This window comes from Ictidomys tridecemlineatus, chromosome 3, assembly GCF_052094955.1.
Source record: "Ictidomys tridecemlineatus isolate mIctTri1 chromosome 3, mIctTri1.hap1, whole genome shotgun sequence".
NCBI lineage: Eukaryota > Metazoa > Chordata > Mammalia > Rodentia > Sciuridae > Ictidomys > Ictidomys tridecemlineatus.
The window spans coordinates 53,931,288-53,958,514 of NC_135479.1; the positions used below are offsets into that span (position 1 = coordinate 53,931,288).

General features: G+C 48.2%; 1 protein-coding gene across 10 annotated transcripts in view; it reads right to left on the bottom strand.

Moving 5' to 3' along the window:
• Positions 1–908: 908 nt before the first annotated feature.
• The window catches only part of Gas7 (growth arrest specific 7), a 226,809-nt gene continuing 200,490 nt past the window's right edge, over positions 909–27,227 (bottom strand). For all 10 annotated transcript variants that reach the window (XM_078042884.1, XM_078042882.1, XM_078042889.1 and 7 more), the window contains 9 exons: positions 26,969–27,058; positions 23,866–23,981; positions 20,975–21,049; positions 16,165–16,243; positions 10,889–11,017; positions 10,006–10,129; positions 6,042–6,121; positions 4,643–4,741; positions 909–4,002 (listed from right to left, as the gene is read on the bottom strand). In XM_078042884.1, the coding sequence (XP_077899010.1) occupies positions 3,889–4,002; positions 4,643–4,741; positions 6,042–6,121; positions 10,006–10,129; positions 10,889–11,017; positions 16,165–16,243; positions 20,975–21,049; positions 23,866–23,981; positions 26,969–27,058 (906 nt within the window). In that variant the 3' untranslated portion in view covers positions 909–3,888. The remainder of the gene's footprint in view (positions 4,003–4,642; positions 4,742–6,041; positions 6,122–10,005; positions 10,130–10,888; positions 11,018–16,164; positions 16,244–20,974; positions 21,050–23,865; positions 23,982–26,968; positions 27,059–27,227) is intronic.

Sequence of the window (27,227 nt, forward strand, 5' to 3'; positions counted from 1 at the left end):
GCAGTGATCCAAACAAGGTGAAGCTCTTGGATCTCGAACTTCCAGGAAACAGTGTGGGACACCCGGGCAGGGGACACGGTAGACTTGGCAAAGGGACACGCTCCTGAGACACAGGCACACATGGGCGATTCCAAACCTACGTCCATGTGATCCTACTTCCTTTCAGAAAAAGGCAAAATAATAGGGTCTGAACATCCATCAGGGTTTGTTGGGTCAGGGGTGGGAGGAAGGAGTGGACCCCAATGGGATATGTAGGACTTTCAGGAGGGATGCTAATGTTATGTTGATTGCGGGCGCTGGGTACAAGACTGTTATTTGGTCAAAAAATTCTCAGAACTGTATACTTAAAAAAAAAAAAAGTGAATTTTGCTCTGTCAATTATAGCTCAATTTTCCTGGAAAAAGGAGGTGGCACCGAGCTTTGGTGGAGGTGGGAAAGACTATGGGCATTCGGTGGTAGCAGGCTCAGCCAGCTGGTTGCTGATCTGGTCCCCACTACCTACGTAATAACAAGCAGGTCTCTCGACTCCTGTGCCAAATTCTCCTTGCCAAGGCTACTTCACAGCTGGAAACAAAATCACCTAAAGAAGTGAAGGTGTGAAGCTCTTTGATAACCTTTGAATTTTATGGCTTATATTTCCAAGAAGGGACTTTGGCTCAGCCAAGATCTTTATGCACCCGTCCACTGATCTAGTAATTTGACTGTTCTCCCCCCCCCCCACCACCAAAGGGAATAAAAACAAAATCCTGGCCATGAATTTGTACAGGGTCTGTCTGCCTCAATCATTAATCAGCCCTGACAAGTGACACTGAGAGGAGGCCCAGGGTAGTTCCATTGACAGAGCCTGGGGCCACCCTCCACCTGGTCCAAATAGCCTGTGCATTGCAGAACTACTCAAAAGCACTAGGAAAAAAAAAAAAAAAAGAAAAAAATGAAGGGGAAACAAGTGGCTCTTCCTGGAGGTTGTCATGGCAACGGATTCACTTTGAATACCTATTCATCTTAGAAATATATATATTTTTTCAACCAGGATTTCACAGAGCAAACTTAAGTGCTTCAATCTCCCAATGGTGGCGGGGGGGGGGGGGGGGAGAGAACTGATCTGTTCTCAGAAACCCACTCGGAATAAAGCAGCCAAATCCTCCCACAACCTCAAGTACCAAGACTTATGCCCAAGTAAGACCAAAGCCCGGGGATGTGGCTCAATGGCAGAGGATGCTGATCCCCCTCATGGCAAAACAAAGACAACCCAGATGGTGTGCTTGTGACTCCAAATGCACTTTTAGATTCTCTAGACTTCGTCCTGATCCTGATTTTACTCGCAGTGCGGGGGAGGGGTCCCTTTTCAATTGGGACATTGGGCCTGGACTGACACGAGCCCTGTTCTTAATTCTGTGTCGGCTCATGGTGTCCCTGGCTTCACTTTTCTCTATTTGCAGAGCAATGAGTCACTAAAAAACAATAAGGCTATGAGAGTCTGGCCACCAGGTGGTCAAGATAGTGTTGCTGTCCACCTTCCACGTAGATGTGGCCCAAGTGCCAGGTTCTTCCTCTCCAGGTAGGTCTAAACATCTGTCTACACAGAGGAGACAGTGTCCACCTTCCACACAATTTGTTTCATCTCTTGGCACAAAGTTGGGCTTGTTCTAAGCATCTGCTAAAAAAACAGAGTGAACGTCAGCTCAACAGAGTACTTCTATGTGAATGTCAAGGTTACTGAAGGCCAGGGGCCTAGGGAAAAGATAAGCCTATATAAAACAGATTCATGGGCTTCCCTGATGACTGAGCAGCATTTTGTCCTCAGATCTCCACACGTTGCTTGGCTTTTACTAAATGTTTGATGAATGGACATCCGAGGGCACAAGAGGTGTATGTGAAGAGGCTAAAGAGGAGGTGGTCAAGGGAAAAGAAAGACCTCAGAAAATGGACTGGCCCAGGCTTGGCCAACTCACGTTACCCTGAAGGAGCAAGAGAGCTCATTCCACGGCAGGAACAAACAGAGGACTTGGGGACCCTCAAATGAGAGAATAAGAGGACAAAGCCAAGGAGCCCCACTGCATCCAAAAGATCTGTTAATTATCAGGCTGTTGGCTTTGATGTTCGAAAATCATCTCTAGTTTACTAAGCCACACAGCAATGACCACTAGCACCCATTTTTTTTAGAGCGAGAAGCCAAGAAATATCCTAAAATTGGTAGCTGGTGTCATGGTCCAAGCCCCAATGCAAAAGGAGTGGTTTTCCATCTTATGCTGGACAGATCCTGCCCCCTCCATGATGGTGAACACCTTCACGTTGGCTTTTGTGCTTGGGATGTTTTAGTTAAAAAAAAAAAAGTGACAAGATCTGGTTTGCTTTAGTATATTGAACATCTTTCTAAAATAAACTATGAGAAAGCCATTCTAATTCAATGGAAGAGATGCTGAAGGATTCAAGATTAACATCCATTATTAGCAATGTAAAACGGAGGGAAAGATCCGTGAATTGGGCTCTTAGGATTCTGCCCCCATGGGAGACGGAAGGGTTAAGCCGAAAGCCATCCATGGGAAAGATGAAGAAAGGTGGGCTCTCAGGGCAGGGGTTTCTGGCTAGAAGCTGTTCCTTGCTCACTGTGTCAATATTTTCTCCCAGCCCCCCTCAGGCTGATTCTCTAGGCTAAGATGGTGGAGATGGTGTTTGCTGTAGTCGAGAAAGAAAGTGGCGGGCTGAACCCAGGGGTAGTGCTAAAAAGCTTGGCTCAGGCTCCTCCAGGGAAGATGGACAGAGGGAAAGCTTGGTGCAGGGCTCTGGAAAGTTTGGAGGAGCTGGAGGTCCAGGTGGCAGGACACACCTGGATAGCAAGGAGAAAGTCTGCAATGCCCATACAGCAGTCCAAACCCTATCTTGCATAAGCAGATGGAGTCTGACAAAGACTTGCCCTAACCTGTCTCCCATGTGGGACTGACCTAGCCCTATTAAGCCCTTGGTGGGCAGCGTGGGAAAGCGGGGGTCACGGTAGCCCAGCGTTGGACAGTACACCATGGGAGACAGACCCCATGAGGTTTCTGGCTCATCTCCATCTCTCAAAGCTTTTGGACATGCACACAGCTGAAGGAGGTCTCCCTGGCAGAGAACTTTGGGCAGGGGTGGCAGGGTGGGGGTGGGGACGGCCTTGAGAAAGCAGCTGAGGAATGGAGGGATCGGGATTTCCAGAGACTTCAGAGATGATGCCTGGTCTGATAGGAACCGTGATTCAATGCTCCGACTTGGGGCTAATTTGCCGAATGAGGTAGTTCCATCCTGACCTCTCTGGGCAGGGTTGGTCAGGGAAGACAGAAAACAGGCCTTCCCAAGACCCACGGGAATGAAAAGTGGCCAAGAAAAGCCAGATTTGGGCTCCTAGAATGCAATGAGAAAAATAGAGAGAGGGCCATAAAGGATTCTAGGTGCATGCTGAGCTGACGGCGCCTGCTATCCATGACTCTGAACCTGACATTGGCTTGGAGGCAGGGACAGCCCTTCCCTGATCTTCCAAAGCCCCGGGAGATAGAGGGACCAGGTGAAGGATGGGCTTTGGGGCACAAGTATGTGACGGCCACCCCTATGGAACTCAGCAGGGACCACAAAGTTCCAGCCTCAGTTTGTTCTCAGAGCAACAAGCACGGCACGGGGTTTGGGGGGGGCTTGAGTCTTGGAGGGGTTGCAGGTCTGTCTTCTTGGCCTGGGAATATTTGGGATTCCCCAGCTGAGCCATCCAGATCACCCTTCTGGAATTGCCAGCTCTCTCCTCTCTCCTCAGTGGACAGGAGAGTGGGTGGGAGGGCAGCTTCACCGAGCAGGAGCCACCACCCCCTCTCCATGGGACCCCCAGCCCCTCTCCTGGGCAGGACCCCCGGGGCCGCACAGGCATGTCTAGATCTCCATGTCCACGGGGCGAATGTTGCCCGTTTTGTGCTCTCTGACCCACAGCTCTCTGTCTTTGGCCGGGTCCACTTTTCGAAGCAGTTGGTCCACAGGCTCGACTGTCTGCAAGGGACAGAGAAAGAGGGGACACTGTCAAAGGTGGAGGCCAAGCTGGGGATGTTTCCTCTGCACCATGCTGCTCTTGCCCAAGCTCTCTTCTGAGCAGTGTCTTTAGAATGCTCTAGGGCCTCACGGGAAACCTATCTGAGGGTCACAGTGTGCAGAGGGTTATGAGAGCCAGCGCCTGGAACTGGTCCTGACCATGTATCCAGCAGAGCCCAGGCCTGGCTGAGAGGGCAGCATGCCTTGGAGGCTCAGTAGCCTGTGACTTTTTCCTCCATACCCACTACCAGAGAATAGAACAAATGCAACTTTAGCATTAGGTACTTTAACTATTTCTAGAAGTTGTATTTTTGACTCATTTTGGTTAAGCAATTTGCCCAGGGAGGCAATGGTATCTTCAGCTATTTTAAATATGGTGAGCTTCTCTCTCTTCAGGTAAACAGCTCACCTGTGCATACTTTTTGTGCACAGGATGGATCATCACATGGACATCCAGGAATCCTGATAAATCTACCCCAAGACATGACTCAGAAGGAGGGACACCTGCCCACTGTCTGCTTCAGAAATGATTCATTTGCAGCAGCCACTTAACCTGCCATGACATATAGCCAGGTGGCTCTCCCCAGGGTGGGGAACTCACGCTTTGGTTGAACATGTCTGTCTCATGCCGCAGCTGTGTGTACTGACACAGATGTTGCCGGATCATCTCCACCCTCTCCACCTCCAGCCGCTCCAGCTCCTGCAGAGGAAAACAAGACCAGAGACCTCTGAGAATATCCCCTAACTTTGGGTCCTTCCCACCAAGCAGGTTCCAAAGCACCATGTACCCCAATGCACGAGTCACTGGCTGCTGAACCCCAACCCCTCTTGACTTTCTGGGCTCCAATAAGGAACGTGCCCATCTCTAGCGTGAAGGTGAAGGTTACGAGAGCAGCTGCTAGCTTACCCTAAAAGCAAGGTACAAAATGCTTTCTATGCAATATGTAATTGTTCTCGATATAATTTTAAAGAGATTCTTCGAGATTTCTGAGCAAGGGAACTGACACCTACAGAGGGAATACCATGTGCCGCAGGAGATATAGAACCATGGGAAGAGCAGGATTTAAACCGTGTTCTCCAGATTCTACAAGCCCAGCCCCAGCCCTAGCACCCTGATGGGGTAGAACAGGGACCAGATAGATGCAGGGGCAGGAGTGGAGCAGCCATCATCAAAGGAAGAGTAGAAAAGGCTTGTCCTTCAGTGTCTAGATGGTTCTGTGTCTCCGGAATTTAGGGGATCAGGCTGTAGAGTAACTAGGTCACTGTCCAGGTGATTAATCGGGAAGGGGGATAAAGCAGGGGACTTAATTAGGAGATTAACAAGGGGGTAAAAACAGGTCACTGGTAGAGAGGTCTTTAATCTGCCCTGGTGGGCTGACACCTGGGGAAGCCAGCCGCTCAGGGCTGTAGGAGGGACAGCAGGTGGCTTTGGGCAGTAGGAAGAAGGGATGAGTAGCTGCTATGATGTCTCTTCTCCCCTCTGGCCAAAGTACCAGCCACACTTCACGGTTTCACTCCAGCAGGTCCTGACCAACATGGAGATACTCAGGGGCTGGGGTTGGGGCAGACTGCTCACCTAGCACGCGTGAGGTACTGGGTTCGATCCTCAGTACCCCCTACTCCCTGCATGGCTCCTCCTACCATACCCGTTCACATGCCTTTTAAGCATCTCCTGTGAGTGGGTGGGATGGGGGTGGGGGAGTTGCCTCTCTTTCTACTAATGGGGCCACTCTATGCCCAGTTAGGGAGGTTTCTGGTTGATCCTAAGCCCTCAGTAGACAGCCCAAGGAAGTGACAGCAACACCCAGCCTTTGGCTGATTTCATACAACAGGAGACACTAGGGGTCTGAATGCACAGACAAGTCCAGATTGAGTTCTGATCCCAACCCTGGAATAGTGACCACTTTATGGTCACTTCCACTCCGTGCCCACCCTGTGTCTCCCACCACCCACCCAGGGCTCCCTGTGACTGGCATGCTCGAGTGTCTCTGATCACATACCAAAGTGGTGGTCACCATCTCTTCAAACCACTTGGACTGGGCCTGGTTGTAGAGGTCCACACAGCGCATGAGGTCATCACCTGGAAGAGCCAGCGGCCTGTCATGCTCTGTCACACACACAATCCCACCACGATGCACTGCCTTCCCCGTGTAGTTCAATGGCAGAGCACTTGCCTAGTATGTCTAAGGCCCTGGGTTTGATCCCCAGCACTGCAAAACACAAACCAAACCAAAAAACCCCAAAGCACCAAAACATGCATCACAGTGCTACACACAAACTTCAGAAGAGTAGCCACCTGGGGAGATAGGATGAGCTCCTTCTGTATCATTTTCTTTCATAATAGAAGAGATCTGAACAAATATAACTATCAAATCTTGATGGCTAGTGTATCACTTTCTCTAACCATATGCATGTTCGAAACATTTTATATTTAGAATAAGAGCAACCTATGAAGTAATTGCAAACATTACTCAGTGTACTAGCACCCTGGCACCTTACTATGTAAAACAAAGTTCATGGACCAGCAGTATCCGTAACCTTTTCCCCAGGGAGCTGGTGGGAAATGCAGAATCCCAGGAGGTGTCCAAGATCAACAGGGCCAGAAATTGCATTTTCAGCAGACCCTACGGTGATGCTTGCACAAATTATAGTCGGAGGAGCAAGTACTTTGGCATACATCTACATTTCATCTGATGGAAATGCAATGTAGTTGCAATCAGTTTCCTAATATGCAGTTTCCTAATCATTGCAGGACTGGAAATTGGACCCTTCTGTGAATAATGCCAGTGAAGAACATGGATTCTGGAACCAGGATGCCTGTGCCATAAGCCTAGCTCTACTATGGGTTAGCTGTGTGACCTTGGACATGTCAACTAGCCTGCCTGTGCCCCAGCAGAAATGAAGATGAAGACATCTATAAAATGGGTATATCAGTTGTACCTTCATTAACTATGTCAATACAAGCAAAGTATTAACTATGCCAATACATGCTGAGAATAGAGATTCGCAAAGATAGCAAAGTATTAATGTCAGCTATGGTGGTGATGATGGTGATGAAGAATTCAAATTTAGCCCCCAAGAGGATCTGGATGGATGCCATCCCTCCAGCAGCCTTGCAAAACATGAGGGAGAGGAGGAAAGGGAAAAGGAGCAAAAAAGGAGTGGCAGCAATATCTGAGTAGCAGGCTGTCTGGCAAAATGGCAAGGAGCAGAGCCTTTGGAATAAGAGAAGACTGAATTCTGATGTTGCAATGCCACCACAGTCACACCTAGCTCATCCTTGCTCCCATTGGTTTTCTCATTCACAAATTACCTCCTTATAGAGACTGACATCACCTTCCAGAACGTAGCCTGAGGCCAGACATAGTAAGTACAATAAATATTCAATAAAGGTAGTTCTCTCTCTCTCTCTCTCTCTCTCTCTCTCTCTCTCTCTCTCCAGTGCTGGGGATCCAACACAGGGCACATGCCCTTTATCACTGTGCTACCTCACTCCCACTCCCAGAATAATTTCAAGCTACAGAAATAAGATTCTGTATCATCTGATGGAAATGCAATGCAGTTGCAAGAATCAGAATAAGGTAACAAAGAAATAAAGAATAGGTAAATCAAGATGTTTGCAATAAGGGTAACAAAGACCTTGCTCTTGAAAAATGTAAAGATTTTCTTTGAGACAACTGTTGGCTCAAAGATGAAATTAACACCATAATAGTGAAATGTCTTGAGAATAGCAGAAATGAAGACACAAATTAGACGCTGTGGGGTGTGGTTAGGGACCTGGGCAGAGAAAAAAGAAATGTCTGGTGGGTTGAATATTTCACTGTTAAAAATAAAATCAAAAATAAATACCTCAACACTCTCTCCCCACATAAGGTCAAAGCTGATTCCCCGCCCCACCCCCATCTAAATGCCACAGGGAAAAGATGTTATATACAAAAATAGCAACAAAAAGCCAAGTAAATATACTTTTTAAAAAAAATGACAATAAAATAAAATAGAACCCAGGGCAAATATTTGTGATTCAAAAGGTTAATCTCTATAGAGAATTCTTATCAGTAGTAAGAACAAGGCCTCAAAAAGAAAGAAGGAGACAAGTTAATTAGATGACAGAAAAGTAAGTCAGAAATAATTTATATTTTTAAATGTTCAACCCTGATCAGAGAAAAGCAAAATAAGCAAAACATTTTTCAGCGGCACACCAATGATTTCAAAGCATACAATACTCTAAGGTTTAGGGAATAGGTACTCAGAGATACTATAGGTTGGTACCTTCTCTGGTCAGCAATTTGGAAATATTCATTGAAATAAAGAAAAACCTTCAACCCAACATCAAAATTCTCTCTATATGCAGACCTGGTCTTACACATAAACAAATTTACAATTCTGATTAAAATCATGGCATTTGCAGGTAGATGGATGGCATTGGAGAAGATAATGCTAAGTGAAGTTAGCCAATCCCCCCCAAAAAACCAAATGCTGAATGTTTTCTCTGATATAAAGAGGCTGACTCATAGTGGGGTAGGGAGGGGGGAGCATGGGAGGAATAGATGAACTCTAGATAGGGCAGAGGGGTGGGAGGGGGAAAGTAGGGGATAGGGGGTTAGAAATGATGGTGGAATGTGATGAGCATTATTATCCAAAGTACATGTATGAAGACATGAGTTGCAGTGAATACACTTTATATACAACCAGAGATATGAAAACAATGTGCTCTGTATGTATAATATGAATTGTAATGCATTCTGCTGCCTTATATGTAAATAAATAAACAAATAAAAAACAAATTAGGGGAATGATGAAATCAATTCGGATACAATCATATAGTCAGACATTGGGCAATTGTTTAAAAATCTGAAATGCATAGATGGATGCATAAATAGATTTAGAGGAAATGAAATGGGCTACTTCTAAGATGTATTAACTTCAGAGTTCAGAATACAGAGTATAATACAATCCAATTTATATACAGTTGAATATTTAAAAAGTGAAAGCACCCTGAAGTATTGATGGTGATTATTTTTGGCAACTAACATTTTATACTCTCATATGCTGATTATTTTGACATATACGGTTTTGCAGTATTAATTTTATTTTTAATAAATTAAACTAATTTATGTACAAACTTTTTCCTCTCTGGGCTCCACTCCCAATAAATATATTAGAAATTTATAACAATGCTTCTGGATCTAGTAATTTATTGTGATGCATTATAAGAATCTGTATATTAAATATTATGTTTATGCCACATTAGTTTGGGCTCCGGTTATTTCTGCCCTACTTTATTACAAAATGTCTGGAAGGCGGTTGCTTCGTTTCATAATGAAATCAATTGTAACAGCTTCACCAGAAGTTGAGATGAAAGGGACCTAAAGATCATTCAGGCCATAATTTCACAGCACACAGATTAATTCCAGAGGCAGTATGCATTGCTCCTGCCTGTTGCGAAACTTGATTTCTTTTAGAAACAGTTACTTTGTTTTTAAACATTTTCTAATCATCCTTTCCCTTCCTCCTTGTGTATTGGCTAACTTTGACCACTAGGTGGCAGCAGACACCAGCACACTGGGGGAAGGGGTAGAGCCTGAAATCTGGTGGTTATTTAAACAAAATGCAAGCAGGGGCCACTGCTATATCTCAACCCTCCGGGAAGCACTCCCTGGGGAGAAGGTGCAGCTTATATGGGTGAATAAAGATTTGAACTTCTGTGGGCTTTAATCAGGGACTGGACCCTGGAGCTCTTGGCACAAAGAAGAATTTATCGACTTCCTGGTCAGAAATGTAGAACTTAGGTCAGAAAAAGGCATTGCTGGAGAGACCATGAGTCGTCTAACCCCCCTACCATGGCCTGGGAACAGCCTGGCCTGCTTCCCTCCAATCCCTGGATGCTGGGTAGAGGTGCTGGGCATGTCCTCTCCTGTGTGCTAGTTAGGGTGACCAGCCCGGGTGGGCGGCTCAGAGGCTCACCAGCCTGTGTGGACTTTCTCCGTGCCTTCTTGATGTCCTCCTCTGTCTTGTTGCTCAGCTTGATCTCCAGCTGCTGAGTCTTCATCTCCAGGTCTCTCTGCCGCTCTGTGAGGGCTTTCCGGGCCTGGGGTCCAATGACATCAAACAGAGAAGCTGTTATAAAGCTTGCAGCCTGGGGGTGGGGGGCTCAGAGCCCACGAGGCCCAGCCTCCCTTTTTTTGGCTCAAGTCCTTCATTTTCTGTTTGCATGGATGATGCCACAGTGGCCCCAAGGGGCCAGACAGTCCCAGTGCTGCTACCCAGCTAACTGGTGAGGACTGAGCCCACAGACCAGCTCCCCTCATGCCTGCTGGTGACACTAGGCATGGCATTCCAGAGCCTCGAGCCCCCTGTACCCCTCATAGCACCCGCCCGCCCTCCTGGTTCCTTGTGGTGGCTCACTCTCTGCCCGTCAGTGGAGACAGCTGGCTGGGTGTCGGGTGACTGCTCTCTAGGGCCTGGGCTTAGTCCAGGGCTGCCACCAGTAGTCCTGCCCAAGATGTGACTAACTGTAGAAAGATGAGCTATGGGACCTCTAGAAGCAGATGATCAACCAAGAGAAAATCTGTAGGAGAGTCCCAGACACAGGGACCACACATAGCAGCACATCAGGCTTGGTGTCCCATTAGCCCTGGGAACAGTCATCTGAGGTCCACAGGGAAGTGTCTCCTGCCTGCCCTCTGGATGGGTGGGGCTCTCAGGTGGGCCATGAGGCTGGGATTCCCTCATCTGGGGACCAGGGCCCCTGTTGTGGCACCCAGAGTCACAGCTGGTTTCCTGGCCCACCCTATTGTAGCAGCTCCCGCCTTCCCCCCATTCCTACCCCAGCGTCCTGGCCTCTCACCTTCTCCACCGACGCATAGCGGCTGGCGAGCTGCTTGCGGAGGTCAGCGATATGGTGGTCACACTTTTTCATGTCTTTCTTGAAGTTCTCACGAAAGTTCATTAGGGGCTTCTCGACCTCGCTGTGAAGCTGTGGAGGAGGGTGGAGAGGACACAGGACCCAGGGCATTAGCTGCAGTTGGTGGGGACCCTTCTTCCTCTTTCCCCAGCAAGTGAAAGAGTGGGGCTGGGGCAACAGCCTGGGGGGACTGGAAGGCTAGAGGTGAGTGGTGGCTCACCAGGTGCAGCAACTGTAGCTCTGAGTGGGTGACCGGAACCTTCGGATTCCCCCACCAACTAACTCCTTCCTCCTCCAAGTTTTCACATCTTTACTTTTTAAAAAACTTTTCATTCAAAGTTACTTTTTTACTGTGTATACTGATCATGCACAACAGGTTTTGAAATATGTCATAGGTACGTAAGTGGTGTGTCACTTAAGGATGGGGACAGACTCTGAGATACGTTGTTAGATTCTGTTGTTCCTTCACCATCACACAGTACACTTACACTAAGACGGCTGTGACATCACAGTAACAACCTCTGAGACACCACCGTTACAGACGGAAACTTCCCAACTCTAAGTATACACGGTGACGTAGCTTAATGGAGTTGATTCACACGTGCACCGTCTCCCACACTTGCTTGTGTGCCACAGCAACTGGTACAGCTTTGCTTGGGTGTCCCTTTCCAAACCGGGAGCTTTCTGGGGACAGAAACCACGTCATCCATCTGTGTCCCCAAAAACTTTAGCACAGTGACTGCTAGGCAGCTCAATAAATAACTGCGAGAGGGTGCTGTTCAATTAGGCGATCTCGGATCTTTTCTATTCATCCAACATCTGCTAGGTGCCGTGTGCCTGGAATACAAAGGTGATCTGGATGTGGTCCAAACCTCGAGGAATTCAGAGCCAGGGACAGCCTAGGTGGTGAGCAGACAGTCTTCCTGTTGGATGACCTTCAAAGACTAACAGAGAGCCAGCCCCCCAAGTACCATGCTCCTCCTCCTGATCCCAATTGTGAGTGTCTCCTGTTATTTATTCTTTTGAGCCCTTGAAACTTTCCTCCTCCAGGAAAACATCACCACCTGGTGGCAATTTTATTAGGAGGCGACAAGAACGCACAAGAAGAGATGAATCCCTTCCCCTATTGCCCTATTGCTCTGGTTTAAATGTGTTCCCCAAATTCCAGATGCTGGAAGCTTAATCCTCCAATTCACAAGATGGTATCTGGAGGGGGCTTCTGGGAGGTAGTTAGGAATACACGAGGCCATGAGGGAGATCGTCAGGATGGCCCTGGTGGCTTGGTAAGGACAGATCTGAAAGGACACAAGGACACATGCTTGCTGTCTTGCTGTGGGATGATGCCCTCTACTGTTACAACACAGCACGAAAGCCCTCTGGATCTTGGGCTTCTCAGCCTCCAGAACTTTGATCAAAATAAACCTGTGTTCTTCATAATGTACCCAGTCTCTGGTATTTAACTCAGTTGCCATGGAACCAGCTGACTGGGGTCTATCAGGGTAGACTCAAAAACTCTGGGGTATCTTTCCGAGGACTTGGAAAACAAGTGACTGCCAGACTTTCCTGTGCCCAGGAGTGACCTGAAGGAGCTCTTTAACATTCAAGACTCACGGGTCCAGCCCCAGGTTGTGTGGTCTGGGGAAGGGCCCCAAACCTGCCAATACCTCCAAGTCTTTCCCCAAACTCCAAACAACCAACAGGAAATAAAGCTACTAGTTGTCCGAAGTGATTCAACTATGCAAGCGAGGACCCATGGATTCTCCAACTCTCTATCTATACAAGGTTCTTTTTAAAGACATAATTTATTTTCTTTAAACAAGATGGCTTGGTATCTTTTAATACTCATATTTAGCTTTTCCTGAAAGAGTGTCCCCATGAATGCATGGGTTGGCCTCTCCTATATGGGATGGGCGAGGCCACCGGAGGGGATTCCTCCCCTCTCCAAAGCTCGGCTGACTTTGATACTTCTTTTCACCTCGTACAATTGAAGAGAATGAGAGAAATACGACGACGGAAGCAATTTCATCTTAAGACTATTCAGCTTAGAATTTTTCAAATGATGGGTGGCCAAGAGTTGAAATCAATTTACTGGGTCAGGAGCAGATGTTTTGGTGAGAACAGACCAGACTTGGATAGAAAATAGCTGAGTGCATTTTAGGTAGAAGGGTTTAATAGTCCTGTGAAACATCCATCTTGGCCACATGCATGTGTGGCTACCTGAGTGGAAATGGGAGTGGGTACCTGCATGTAGACCTGTGCATACCCAGTAACCAGGTGAAGGGCATTCCCGGGGGTCACAGTGGCTGATCTGATTCAAACTCTTCGTTTTGCACAGGAAGAAAAGAAACCCTAAGGATGCCGAGTGTCTTGACCGACGTCACAAAGCTTGCTAGGGACAGCTCTGAGCTAAAACTCATTATCCTGCTTCCCTTGTCCCCAGAAATCTTCTGCCGAATGCAAGGCTTCGCCTGCATGATTAGATTTTTCTCCCGTCAAAAGGAATTTTCTCTTTTCTCCCTTCTTGGGCAGGAGCCCGTGGCAATACCGATTCTTTAGTGACCTGTTGCTATTAGCAATGGTCTGAGCGGGTTGACGAGAGAAGCCGGAAAGATTGCTATGACAAAACTGCATTTTTTAAAGAGCTTTTACCCCGACACAGACTATTCAGAGCAAAATTTCCAGGCACCTTTTAGAGCAGACATGAAAATGGGTTTTGCGCGTAGGAAGCCACATTATCCGTGGCAGACACACAAATCCTTGGGGCCCCTTTCTTAAGAAATTGCCGTGAGACCACTAGGAGGCTACTTTGATGCTCTAAGGCCACCAACACAGACGGATGGATGGACAGGCTAGAAGTAGCAGAAGCTCTCGTGGCAAAGTCTGTTTTGTGTGGAACATTTGTCATATTGCTGTGGTCCGCTGCATGGTGACATTTGTGCTGCTTCATGAAAACCGACTTAAAATGTTCTGAGCGTTTGGAGGGATGGTTCGCACCTCGTTGCTGTCACTCCTGGGGGAGGGCAGAGTGCTCCTTGAGGAACCCAGGGCCTTCCCCAGCTGCTGGACATGAGCTCTGCCACAGAGCCACACCCCAGCCCCAGGGTCTTACTGAAGACAGGGTGTGTCCCAAAGCAAAATGGGGATTTAGTTTCCCATTGGCTCCCTCGATAGTTAGGTCCCACTTGGAGGCGTGACCATGGGCTATGAGTCCTCTCTGCCCTGCTCAGTTGTGAGGTGGTGAGGCTATTTTGTATGGTGGTTGATAAGACGGAGAGGGATGGATGATATCCAGTACCCTGTCACCACCTACCACTTCATGGGAAGGTGTCAACTGCTAAACAATAAAGAGTCAGAGGTCCCTCTGATGGAGAGTAAATGCCACTAAGAATCTTGGGGATCCAACAAGCAAACTGAAGCTCCCAGTCATGCACAGCCCTGCTCCTGGCCCCGCCCCATAGCCAAAGCCCTGCCCCCAAGCCAGAAGAGTGGCAGCCCCAGCCCCTACCCCAGCATTCATCTCAGCAGTCAGTGGAGGTTAGGGGCCAAGACAGAAGAAGGGACACCTTAGGGGTTGGAGCTGCCGCTTAAAAAAACTCACTGTTTTGTATACAGCACACCAAAGACACCAACCCATGGAGCTACCTTCTCTAGCACAGATTGCAGCAATCTTCCCAGGAAGTGCTTGACCTAACCTGAGCTCTGCTTTCATTAGCTGTGAACTTGCACGTCCCGCTAGGTGTCAGCTCAAATCCTGGGCGCTCACACCTTTTAGAAGCAAGGAGCTGCCAACCCAGCCCAGCTTTCCTACAAAGCTCTTATGGTCTCAGTTCTTAGAGTCATTCATTCTGTGTGCAGAGGACCATGATGGGTGACAGAGGGGAGACCTGGGCATACGGACATATTCCTGTGCTCCAAGAAAGAGTACATGTCATTCAGTCCCCAGGGCAGAAAATTGCAACTGCAAGTGAGAATAGAGTAGCAAAGTAAGAGGACCAGTGAGTGCTGAACGTGAGCCCCAGGAAGAGCCACGTCTTTGAGGAATGTCACCAATATCACCATCATATAAGGAGGAAAGTATTTAAATATCGGGCAGGGGTAGGGGCTCACAGAATCCAAGCCCTCTACTGGAATGTCTCCTTGGGCTGCTATATATGACTGGTGATGGTGGGATGACAGAAGGAAGCCAGAGTCACCAGGATAGTGCCCCTCTTGAGGGTCTCTCTTTAGAAGGCAGGCATGCTAATGGGTATCTCCATCAGTCATGCACACTTTAGTATGAGTTATCTCCATGAGACACTTAGTTTATGTTTTACTTAAAAAGTAGCTGAGAGCCAGAAGAATAATATTGGAGGTATGAGCCAGGGAGTAGAGATGGCAGGGTCACTGAGAAATCTTGAGACAAACAGATCTGAAAAGATGGGGTGAGGAAGAGACTCTCAGAAGGCTCCACGCATTCGTGACTTCAGAAAATATTTGTGAAGCACCTACTGTGGGCTATCCTGATCCCTGAGAGTGGAATGAGAAGGACATAAACATCCCTGTCCTCAAAAAAGTCCTGGTGTTTAGTGTCTTTAGAACCAAATGAAAGGAAGGTCATTTACCCATTCTGAAATTTTACAGCAACAAATAAAAGCAAATAGTTTTCTCCCTTGGGCACACTCTAGTATTTCCAGACAACAAGAAGATACAGAACATGGCAGTCCATTTCTCTGAAAGTCTGGCAAAGAGAGACCGGGTGACATCACTCAGGGGTCTACTTTAGAAACTGGAGGGTGTCTCTGACTCCCACAGATGTACACAGAGCACCAAGTATCTACCAAGACCAGAATGATAACTTTTCAGGAGTTTTCTTGAGCTGACCATGAACCATAGCCATTATTACAAATGAAATTATGTGAATTTACACTATTTTAAAAACCAAGGTCATAAATAGCAATTACTATCTGCTACTCATGTTGTACTATTTATTATCCAAGCCCTGGGTGCAGACTGCTGGTTATTGATGTTACTTGTCTGCATCATGAAAACACCGTTTAATGATGCCCTAGTCTAGTGTGCACCTTTTCCGACTCTGTCTTCAGCGACTTAAATGTGGTAGCTTGAGATTTACACCATAGGAATCGGGCAAACACTACAATCTGGAGAGACGGTTGCTAAGCAGGTATCAGGGTACCACTGTGTAAGACCAGCCCAGGTCTAAGCTGCAGGGAGGAGCTTACCTTGGCGGAGAACTTGAGATGAACCTCTGCTTCATCTGCCAGACTCTTCTTCACCTGGGCCCAGGCTTCTCCCAAGGAGCTGCAATGGGTAGGACATTATTAGACTTGGGGGACCCCAGAAAGGGCTGTACCAACCTCAAGTCCAAAGCCCCAACCCATCCTAAGATGATCTCAAGCCTACAACTTGGGAAGGCATATACCATTCTAAGACTTTGGATCTGGAGGAGGCAGAGGCCAGGCACAATCTATCTAGAGCGCCAGATTGAACCAGCAAAGCCAGGGTGAGCTAGCTTACAGTCCCCAGTGTCTTGACATCACCACCCCTGGTTTGTGAGTGAGGTGTACAAATGTCTGCTGGTAATTCAAGGAAGGTAGACACAGATTCATTTTCAGGGAAAAATTCCTCTGGAACGGAAGGTACTGTGCAACCTGCTTACAAGCCACTTTGCAGCTGCTTGGCTTCCAGGAGAGGCACAGATGGACCATTTGGGTCTAGGGACATGATAGGTACATGCTCAGGAGTGTGGCTCTCTGGCACAACTTCTGGGCTTCTGGGTTATGTGCCTGACTGCTGCCCATAGCTTCCAAGAGAATGGCCAAGTCCTCTTAGTGAAATCCCCTCTCCACTCCAGAGAGATGCTTCCAATAGATGAAATCTCCGGAGATCCCAGAGACTTTCAAAGGGACACGACAGCTTTCATTATGCGGAACTCCTCAACCTCACTGACCATTCCATATGATCCCCTGCCTCCTGGCTCCCGACCTCTTCAACCCAGCCAGTCAATCCAGGCTGAAAGTTCAGTTGGCTTCATTTTATCAAAAAGCCACTTCCCCCAGAGAATTCATTCAACTCGAGTGGGAAAAGCTGATTAAAAGACGGATCGCCGCGACACTTCTGGGTTCCCTGCCAAGCAGCCAAGCGGCAGCTAAGAATGACCCGACGGAGCAGAAGGATCCCTCTGAGCCAGGGTCCAGAGTGGTGGGAGCACACACTTAGGTCGAGGGAGCTGTCTGTGGGAAATGACACTGATTTTTATCGAAGAGTCTGAGCAGCAGAGAAAGGTCCCCTGGGGAGCCCCACAGAGCGGAACTGGAGTGAGTCTGAGACAATTCCAGCTGTGGACATTTGTCTTTGCCCGAGCTCCAGGAAGCTGGTCAAGGCCATAGGCGGTGGTGGTGGTGGGGAAGGCACTGTAGGTGGCCTAGGCATCCCATCTGATCCTATAGGTGGGCAGGAGGTCCAGGGCCAGGGAGGGGTAGAAGCAATCGTGTCCCCCCAAATGTGCGAGGCAAACTTAATCCCCATGTGACAGTGTTAAAGAGATGGGAACTTTGAGACATTGATCAGGCCACAAGGGCTGTGCCCTCGTGAATGGATTCGTACTGATGGACTTTCCCCGTTTTTCGGTGCCGAGGACAGAACCTATGGCCACGTGCATGCTGGCCAAGTGCGCCACCACGCGGAGCCACACCCCGAGCCTTTGGATGAACTGAACAGATGGTGCAGAGACAGCTGTATTTCCACAGGGACAAAAGGAACTTTGACCCTTCCTTCATGCTATACACATGAAGGATCTCAAGTCGGATTCTAGCTTTAAAAGTGAAAGCCAAGGTGACACATGGCTTACACAGGCTGTCCTAGGACCAGTGGGACCGTGGTTAAAGAGAGGTGAGTGGTTTTTGCCCCTAATAGCTGATTGACACAGAGCAGCCGGTGGGAGGTACAAATGAGAGCCACAGAAAGGCCCTGGGAGATGTCCAGAGTTTTTCCTATAGAGCTGAAATTTGCTGCACGGTAAGGGTCTGGCCAGGGACATGTATGGTGACCTGAGAATGTTAGCTTAGGGCTACTGGGAGAAAATGAACAAGCAAAGTCTCCACCCAGGACAATGGCCCCACCTCCAGACTAGGCATTTGAAAGTGGAAGGACAGTACACCAAAGCCCATCTGAGCCAATGTAGCCCCCACACAGGGCGCCCCACTTCCTGGCACTCCTAGCCCCTCAGAGCCACTTCCAAGTGTGAGGAAATATCATCCTGAGCTCTGCTAACATGTACCTTTAACATGTCAATCAAAATTAAAATCATTAGAAATTTTAGAACAAAAACCACTTAGAAATTCTCTCATTTAAAAAAACAAATAGACATCGTTCCGTCCCAAAATATGGTTTGGGGCACGCCAAATCAAAAATGCAACGTGACCCCGTCACAACTGTCAGCCAGGAGAGACCCAAATCCCATTTCCTTTCTGCCCAGGAGAGGAAAACAGAGGGCAGAATACATTGAATTCTGTTTATTCACCAGCACGCACGTGTCCTCAGAAAACCAATCTGAACACGGCACTCCCGCAGCACAAGCCTCTCTAGGAACCTGCCCCCCCCCTCCCGCAGCTTCCTAGACGGCACCCAATTTCTCAGCCTCGTTTTTCACTTGGAGGGTTTCCAAGGTGGGCTGGGTTCAACACCCAGATCTGTGTATAAATGCATAAAAGCATTTTGCACACGTGTGTGTGTGTGTGGAGGGGGTTCACATGTGCACACCTAAGTGCCTGCTGGGGGCAGTGTGTGCATGGGGTTACCAGGTGCAACAGTGACGGGGAATGTGCACACGTACAGGCTCATGGGCTGGTGCTTGTATGCATGTGTTCATCTCACGTGTGTGCAGCATGGCGGCGCAGGCCTGGCGTGTAGTTTAGGAGCATATGCTGGGTGTGCTGGCAGGACACAGTGTCCCTGGCAGCAGCCCAGGCCCGGGAGGGGGAAGCCGGAAGACTCCGAAGCAGCACAGTGGTTGCAGGGCACGGAGAGTCTTGTCCCTTCCCAGGCAGCAGGGGCTACTTTGCCTGCATGTCCCCTTCAGCATGGAGCAGAGGGGCCAGGAAATAATGAACCCCACTTAGTGGTCTGTGGGGCCGCCCTGTGGCGTGTGGCTGGCCGGGTTGGTGAAAACCATTCCCAGGAGGTGGTTTGGCTGTGCAGTCAGCCCATGCGGAAGCCTTAATCAAAGCCACATTGATTTGGCAAACTCTGTCCCCTGCAGGATTTCAGGCCACAAAAGGCAGACTTGGACTTGTTGAAGATCACAGCTCTCCCACAAGCACAACCATCCCGCGACAGGATGGCTTCCTTCTGGGGGCTTCACTTCCCTTGTGGGAGGACTTCAGAGAGACTTGCGCAGGAAGGTCAGAACAGAGAGGGGACCTTCTGGGGACCCCCCTTCAACTCTTACCTCCCGAGAGTCTTCATTATTATTATTTTTCATTGAGATAAAAATCATGGAACACAAAACGAACCCACTTAATGTGAATGATCTGGTGTTTGGCATGTCCCCAATGTTGTGTGACCAATGACATTTTCATCACCAGTCACAGAGTAAGAATTTGGGCCCCTCCACACTTGCTAAGCCCTAATTCCTGATGAGGCTGCTATTTGGGGACGGGGCCTTTAGGGAAGTAGTGAAGGGCTCTATGAGGCTAACGGGTGGGGGCTGGATCCCATAAGAGTGTTCCTAGATGGGACTCCAGATTCATCAGACAAATTCCCTAAGACAAAAGCTCTTCTAATGGAGCAGTTTCTCCCGTGCCCCGCTCCCCACGTGCCATGGTAACCACTAATCTGCTTGCTGGCCATATGGATTTGTCTACTCTGGATGTTCCGTATAAATGGAATCATATGCTCTAGGACCTCATGATGTGTCTGGCTCCTATCATTTAGCATAATGTTTTTGAGCTTCATAAACATAGTAGCACGTCTCAGAATTCTATTCCTTTTTATGGATGAATAATACTCCATTGGATATCCATGGCTAGGCATGGTGCTTACTATTTAACTAGTGGACTCATTCATCCCTTGCTGGACTCTGGGTTGTTTCTACCTTTTGGCTATTGTGAACAGTGCTTCTCTGTAAATGCTTGCTTGAATTTTCAGTTCTTTCGGGTATAAAGCTAGGATGGAATTGCTGGGGATGGAGTAATTCTGTGCTTAGCTTTTTTGAGGAACTGCCAGTCTGCTGTCCAGAGGGACTGTCATTTGGCATGCTGCCAGTGATGCATGAGGGCTCAGACTCCGTTAACAGAGCAGAGAAGGCTGAGCTGAGGGTTGGTCCCACCCATGGAAGTTGGGAGGGTCCCAGAGGGAGCAGGAAGGGAAGCCAGGGCCTCAGGTCCACGGGGAGAGAGCTCCAAGGAGCCAGGCATGAAATCCTCTCATGCCCAGTTTCCTCCCATCCTGCCCTCAAAAGAAGGGGATCTGGAGGTGGGCATCTAAGGCTGTTGCCCAGCTACGGGGGAGAGGGCAGGGGGGATTCTGACATGCTCCAGCACCTGGCAGGAGGGCCCTGGGTCACTAGAGACAAGACAACATAGAAGTCCCCACATATAACATGGACATCCTTGCTTTGAGTCATAGGTACTCACCTTGGATAGGCTCAGGGTGCTCAATTTGAACTAAGAGCATCCTCCCGAAGCCACAGGTAGACACCTTGAACTATAAGCATCCACAATAAAACCTGAGTACCCACCTTGAGTTATCAGCACCCATCTCGAATAACAAGTACCCAGCTTGAGTCATGAGCACCCATCTCAAGCCATGGGTGCCTACTCTGAGTTATGGTGCCATGTGAGCTACAGATGCACACCTTCAGTCATGAGGACATATCTTGAGCTACGAGCCACCAACTTGAGCATGGATCCCCCATTTGACCCAGGCTTATGGAGACCTTCCTTCCCCATCCACACTGTTCAGTGATGGATGAGGAAGGCTCTTCAAGGTCCCTTCATCCTCCCCAGTCCCATCAATCTCCTCCCAACTCACCCTTCCTCCTGTGCAGCCAAGGAGTTCTGAGAGAGCTTAGCCAAGTTCTTTGCATATTCCTCTTCAATCTTTATCCTGCCAAAGGAGAAAACCCAATACATCAGCTCTCCAGTGCGGGATGGCGGAACGGAGCTGCTCCTTGTCACGCAGCAGCTGTGTAAAGGATCCACCGGGTCACGACAGACCGTAAGCTCTGACAGTGTGTGGCTCTCATTATTTATTGAATAAATGCATGACACCGTTTGAACCTCTGTCTCTCCAACTGCACAGCGGGACATTTCCGCCTGCCTCCTGGGGCTTATGAAGATGATCACTGTCATTTGCACAGCTCTGGGCAAAAGCCTGGACACACAGGTGCCCTTACCTGAATGAATGCTACTTACGACAGACCCCAGGGATGGATGGCACATGTGTCTCCTTCTGCCTTCAAGCCTGGACTGATTTTTAGACCCTCCCAGATGACCTCAGCCTCTTCGAAGCAAAAATAGAGCATCTCTACCTTCTCCCACCCAATGCCTCTAATTACAAAGCACTGTCAAGGGCAAGAGTATTTCCACGGAAACCTGTCAATGTCCAGGGCCGCAGCCTGATTCTGCTCCCCTGCGCAGGGCTTCCAGTAGGTAGGCCCTTCACACACTTGCAAGGTGACTCTCCAGGGAGTGTTCTGTGTATGGGGCATGTCTGTGTTAAGTGTGTTGTCAAAGGCGTTGCTCACCACCTGAGCGCTCCCTGGGGCCATCGTGGGAGGCAGAAGAGCTATGTTATGACAACCGGAGCTGGCCAGAGGGATGGGACCCCAGAGAGCCCCTGGGCCACCATGCTGTACACAGAAAACCCAAGGGGCTGCAGTGTTTTGTTTCCTGACCACTCAGGTGCAGAGAGGGTGGCTGACCATGCGGCAGCAGCATTTTATTGGTCACACAGTTTGGCACAGGGACTCATCCTCATTCCTTCTTGCTCTGCTTGGCTCTCTTCTATACCTCTAGCCAGTCTCTCAGTCTCCCAGAGCTAAACCCTGGTTTCTCTCTCAGTTCTGTTGCTCCCTCTCCATTCCCTCTGCCTTCATCTCCAGCCCTCCCAGGATTACACAGACTGCCAACCTGGACCTCCAGACTGTGGCCAAGGCCTCTTGAAAGCAGATCCAAGCATGTCACAGTGCCAAGGACAGGCCAGGGCAGAGAAGGTGCACCTGCCATCTGTCTCCTGAGCCTCACCTCCCAAACCAGCCCGCATCGCCTCCATCTCCTGCCCTGCTTTCTTTAGTGGAGGCCACAGCAAACCAGGGACTGGGTCCCTAGCCAGGCATACTCCACCTCTGCACCTAGGCTCTGGCCTCTCCTGGCTCACATCCTTTGTAGCCCCCCAAGATGGACTGAGAAAATTAGAGGAATCTGCATTTCAGCTGGGAAGACCAGAATGACCTGCAACGGCACAGTCCGTGCATTCGCTAACATTACACTGTTATGAGCATAAACCACGAGCCCGTCCAGACTTTGGCTTAGACAACCCCTTTTCTATTTGCCTGTTTTTATATTTTTGTTTTTCTCCCTCCTAAGCAATACAGCCTTCCAATTTCCTACCAGTTTAATGGGTCATAAAATAAAGATTTGATTATACAAATAGAAAATGGGCCTCCTAAGGAGAAGGGTGCTTTAAAATGCCAAAGCATTATTACCTGATTACGGTTGTTATAATAAAAGAAATATTTTTAAAAGATATCGCCATTTTCAATGAATATTTCCAATATGCCTTGGAAATGCTATTTGCAAAATTGTGCCTCTGTGTGTGCACACTCGTGTGAATGGTGGGTACGAGGAAGTGTGCGGATATGTGAGCGTGGGTTATCAGACTCTTGAGAGAGGAGCAAGGGGAAGGAGAAGGAACTTCTCTTTTGTTTTGCAGCTTTCCTTATTTCTATGGGATTGAATTTGTTATTTCTTCATCAATGTTCCCAAGTTCTTTAGACAAACTACAGGTATCTTCCCCTGAAGGCAGAGGAAGGTTCTACATCCCTTGGCCTGATCAGTTTTGGTTTTGAAGATAAATCAAAAGGTAATACTCCTCTTTTGGATTACGGTGAGGAACAATGCTTCAAAGGAGGACCAGATTATTGAGAGCCACAGCTGAAGGGGGCAAACTTCCAGCTGATTGGCTCACGGTGGCCTCAGCAAATTTCCAGCTGCCAGCTGATTGGCTCCTCTGTGGTGATGCTTATTGGGCTGTTTCCCTGCCCTTTCAGACCACAGAGCTGCTCACTGGGGGACTCTTTTGGCTCCGCCCACACGACCCAGCCAATCGGCCTCCAGAGCAGGAGGAGTGTGGGCGGGTGGTGGCAGTTGGGCTCTGAGGGAATTCCTGAAGAGCTCCTGTGGTGCCACTTGTGTGTTCTAAAAATAAAGTTCGTTTCTGCTTGACAAGTGGCTCATGAATTAACTACCAGATAGATAAAGGGGTGAAACAGTTTGTGGGGGAGACACTAGGGAGTGGTGGAGACTGCAGCAAAATGGGAACACATGCCCATTCCACAGGGCACTGCTGCTGACCTCTAGGCAATTACTGCCTGAGGGGTGAAGAGGCAATCCCATCAACCCTGTGCTTTTTCAAGAGATGCTAGGTATCCAGATTTTAATGTAAAAATCTACCAGTATTTTTTAAATGTTGGTTCAAATTTTCAGAAACACTACACAGACTAAAGCCACACAATCTTCTGATCAGATCTACCCCAGAAGCCATGCATCTGGGACCCCAACCTATGTTCTCCTTCGTGCCAACCAGCCCCAAACTGGTCATGCAGTGTTGAGTAAGTACCCTTTGACTCCCCTCAGGCCACTGGTTCACAGTGGCACCCATCTCCAGTCCCTGCAACTGGGTGGGAGATCCAGGGTCTTTACCTCTCTCGGACGAATTCAGACATTTCTTTCTGCATTTGTTTGCCCTTCAGTTGCTTTTGGAGCAGCAGTTCGAACCCAGCCACCGTGCCATTGCCTTGGGGATCCTTCTTATCAGCCTGAGAAGGAAAAAAGAAGCACAAGAAGCATTCAGGTGACATCGGGTGTCCAGGAGAATGGCGTGCAGGGAAGATAGATCCCAGAAAGCACCCACCAATTTGCCTGGCAGTGCTGATCCCAGCACCGTGCCGAGCACATAGTAATGACTCAATTAATGGTCTTGATTATTAGCTACTTTAAAATAAAAGTCAGGACCTGAGAGAGCCTAGACAATGACTTGGGAACTAGGATCCAATTCATTTTTGTAAACAAATATTCTTAAAACTTCAAAATGAAATGCTCTGTTTTATCTGCACTCCCTCAACCACCTGGCATCCCTTTTTACTTTTTTCCTGCTCATCATGCATCCTGTCATCTGTCCACAAGAACCAACTCACTGAGCCCTTCGAGGTCCCTGGCTGTCACCAGGATTAAAACGGTGTCCTCCTGCATTACAGCTTTTCCTTACCAGGAATCTAAGGTTAAATGCTTTGATTCTTAATGGAAGGAACTAAAATGGGTTTTGATATCACAGAGAGGCACACTGGAGGGAACATTATTCCCAGCATCTGGAAAGACCCAGGTAACTCATCTCTGCTCACCCACAAGATGACAAGGTCAGGTTCATCCAATCCTAGGCTGTGTCCCCTCTCCTCCACCATATCCCTAGTGATCGGTGCAGCCTGCATCTCTAGGATCTCTTTCAGATCAGACATTCAGGACAGAGGACAGGAAAGACGCTGCTGTGCTTACAGAGAATCCCATTTACAATGGTCAGGCCCATGAATGACTTTACGGAGCCTCTGGTCCTGCCCAATTCAAGATCCCTTCCTCGGCCTCCCTGACCCAAGACCCTCTGGCTATGCTGTTGAGACCTCTCATGACAGGACGTCAATCACACCCTACAGGATGAGCCATGTCAGAGTGGGGCTTCTCTTGCTGCTTACAAGTTTCTCCACTGGAGATTTGTGTACTTCATCCACTCTTGACGAAAAAGCAAAGAAAAAAATTAAGCAAAATTCTGAGCCCAAATCTGCCTCCCTTCTAAGACTCATCTGCTGCTCCAGGGAAAACCAGCCAGAGAAATAGCTTTAATGACTGTTACTAGAGAGACATTTCTTCCTCCTTCCCCTTTTTTTGAGGTACTGGGGATGGAACCCCTAGGTGCTCTACCTCTGAGCTGCATCCCCAGCCCTTTTTATTTTGAGACAGGGCCAGGCTGGCCTTGAACTTGTGATCCTCCTGCCTCAGTCTCCAGAGTCACTGGGATTACAGGCATGCACCAGATGCCATCATAAGAGAAATTTCTATTCGAGAGGAAAATACCTTGATGGTCAGGAAAGAGTAAAGCATCAGAGTCCCCAGAGAGCTGAAATTAAGCCAAGCACCCTGAGTGTCACATCCTCAGATGCCGCTGACCAGCAGGCAGGATCACAGGGTCCCTCTAGCTCCTGAAGCTCCCTAAATCCCCCAACACTGAGCTTCAGGCTAGGCTCCCCAATACCCATTCCCAGGGCTCAAATCCTTCTCCCTCAAGTGGTCTCTTTTAGGGGTGAGCTTTGCAAGTGAGGCTATGTCTCTCCATCTCTGCCACTGCTAAACCTTCCCAGTCGTCTCCACTTACCTCTTAACTTCACTCCTGCCTGCATGATGCATGTAACCCAGATCACAGTGCACCTCTCTGCTTAGAACCCTCCAGCAACTCCCTACTGCGAACAGCAAGAAAACCCAACATCCTTACAGGGGCCTATAAAGTCTTAAACACTGATCCCTGCTCCCCCCACTTCTGAGTTCATCTCTCCACATCTGTCTGATGCCAAAGCCTGATCCCACTTCATACTGTTTTAACCTCTGCACATCTCTCTGCTCTTGAAGCCACACGGCTACTGCGATAGGAACTGTCCCTACTGGTGGTCAATAGGAATCTTTGAATAATAGCTTCTGAGTATGAATGATTTGGAAGAAAATTTTTAAAAAACACTTTTGTCTAGTACTCGGCAAATCTAAAAAAAAAAAAAAAAAAAGGATAGATAATCCATTTTGCACAGTGGTGAAAAAGGAAAGGATTTTATTTATTTACTTTTCCTCAGGGTCTTTGCAAAAGTTCTCTTTGGAGATGTACAATTCAGTTGTTTTTAATATAACTGCAAGGTGGTAAAACCATCACCACTCTCTGAATCCACAGCAAGGCAATCTACTTCTGAAAATCATTGCTGACTTTAAAAAATGCGAATATCTGGGATTGCCCTCAAGAGTTCCTGAGGTGTAGGACTCTGCATGTATTTCCTAAATGTTTTATTTATTTTAATTGTGTCAAAATACAGATAATATTCAACTTCTTATTTTCACTTTTTTTTTTTTTTTTTTTTTTGGTGTGTGTGTGTGTGTGTGTAGTTCAGTGGCACTGAGCACAGTCACAGTGTCACGCACCTGTCTCCACCACCCACCCATAGAACTGTTTCATCCTGCAAGACTGAAACTCTGTGTCCACCAAGCAATATGCAAAACTTCTACAAGCCCAGAATGTTTAAAGCTGGGGCTCTCGGAACATCCTTGAACCCATCCCTGTTTTGTTGGAAATGGTACCTGTTCAAGGTCATTGACATCAGGTCTGGAGCCCAGATTTGTCTATTGAAGCTAACTCTATAGTCTGTCTTTGCTTTTTTTTTTTTCCTTCAGTGCTGGGCATCAAACCCAGGGCCTCGGATGTGCTAAGAAAGCGCTCTACCTCTGAGTTAAATTCCCAACCCTTTTCTGCCTTTGCTGAACATCAAAGAAAATGACCCTTCAGGTCATGGGCATTCTGGTGGGGGTTTCCAGGTCACCATGAACAGAAAACCCCGCTGATCCTCTCAGACTGATCTAGACTCCAGGAGGGTCTTAAATTCCGATTTCAGATGTCAATGGAAAGGCCCCTCCACTTTGGGCTCCAGAGCTGTCCCAGGTGTGCACTCTTGATCATGGGGGCCACAGTGAAGGTTGGGGGTGACACAGAGGCAGCACGTACCCAGAAGTAGTCACAGTAGCTCCACTCGGTTGGCTTTAGCAGTTGCTGTTCAGGCATGGTGTCTGGGTGAGGGAATGTCACGCAATTTATCTGCAGGGTACAGAATAAAAAGAAAATGACTTCACATTAGAGGGTGGGAAAGAGGGAGAGATCTTGCTCCCTGGACAGAGCACTACAGAGGTCTCCCTTGGGTCTAGGTTGGTGGACCATGCATAGGTATCTTCAGATGTTCCAGTGCTGGTAAGCATTCAGGCAAAGC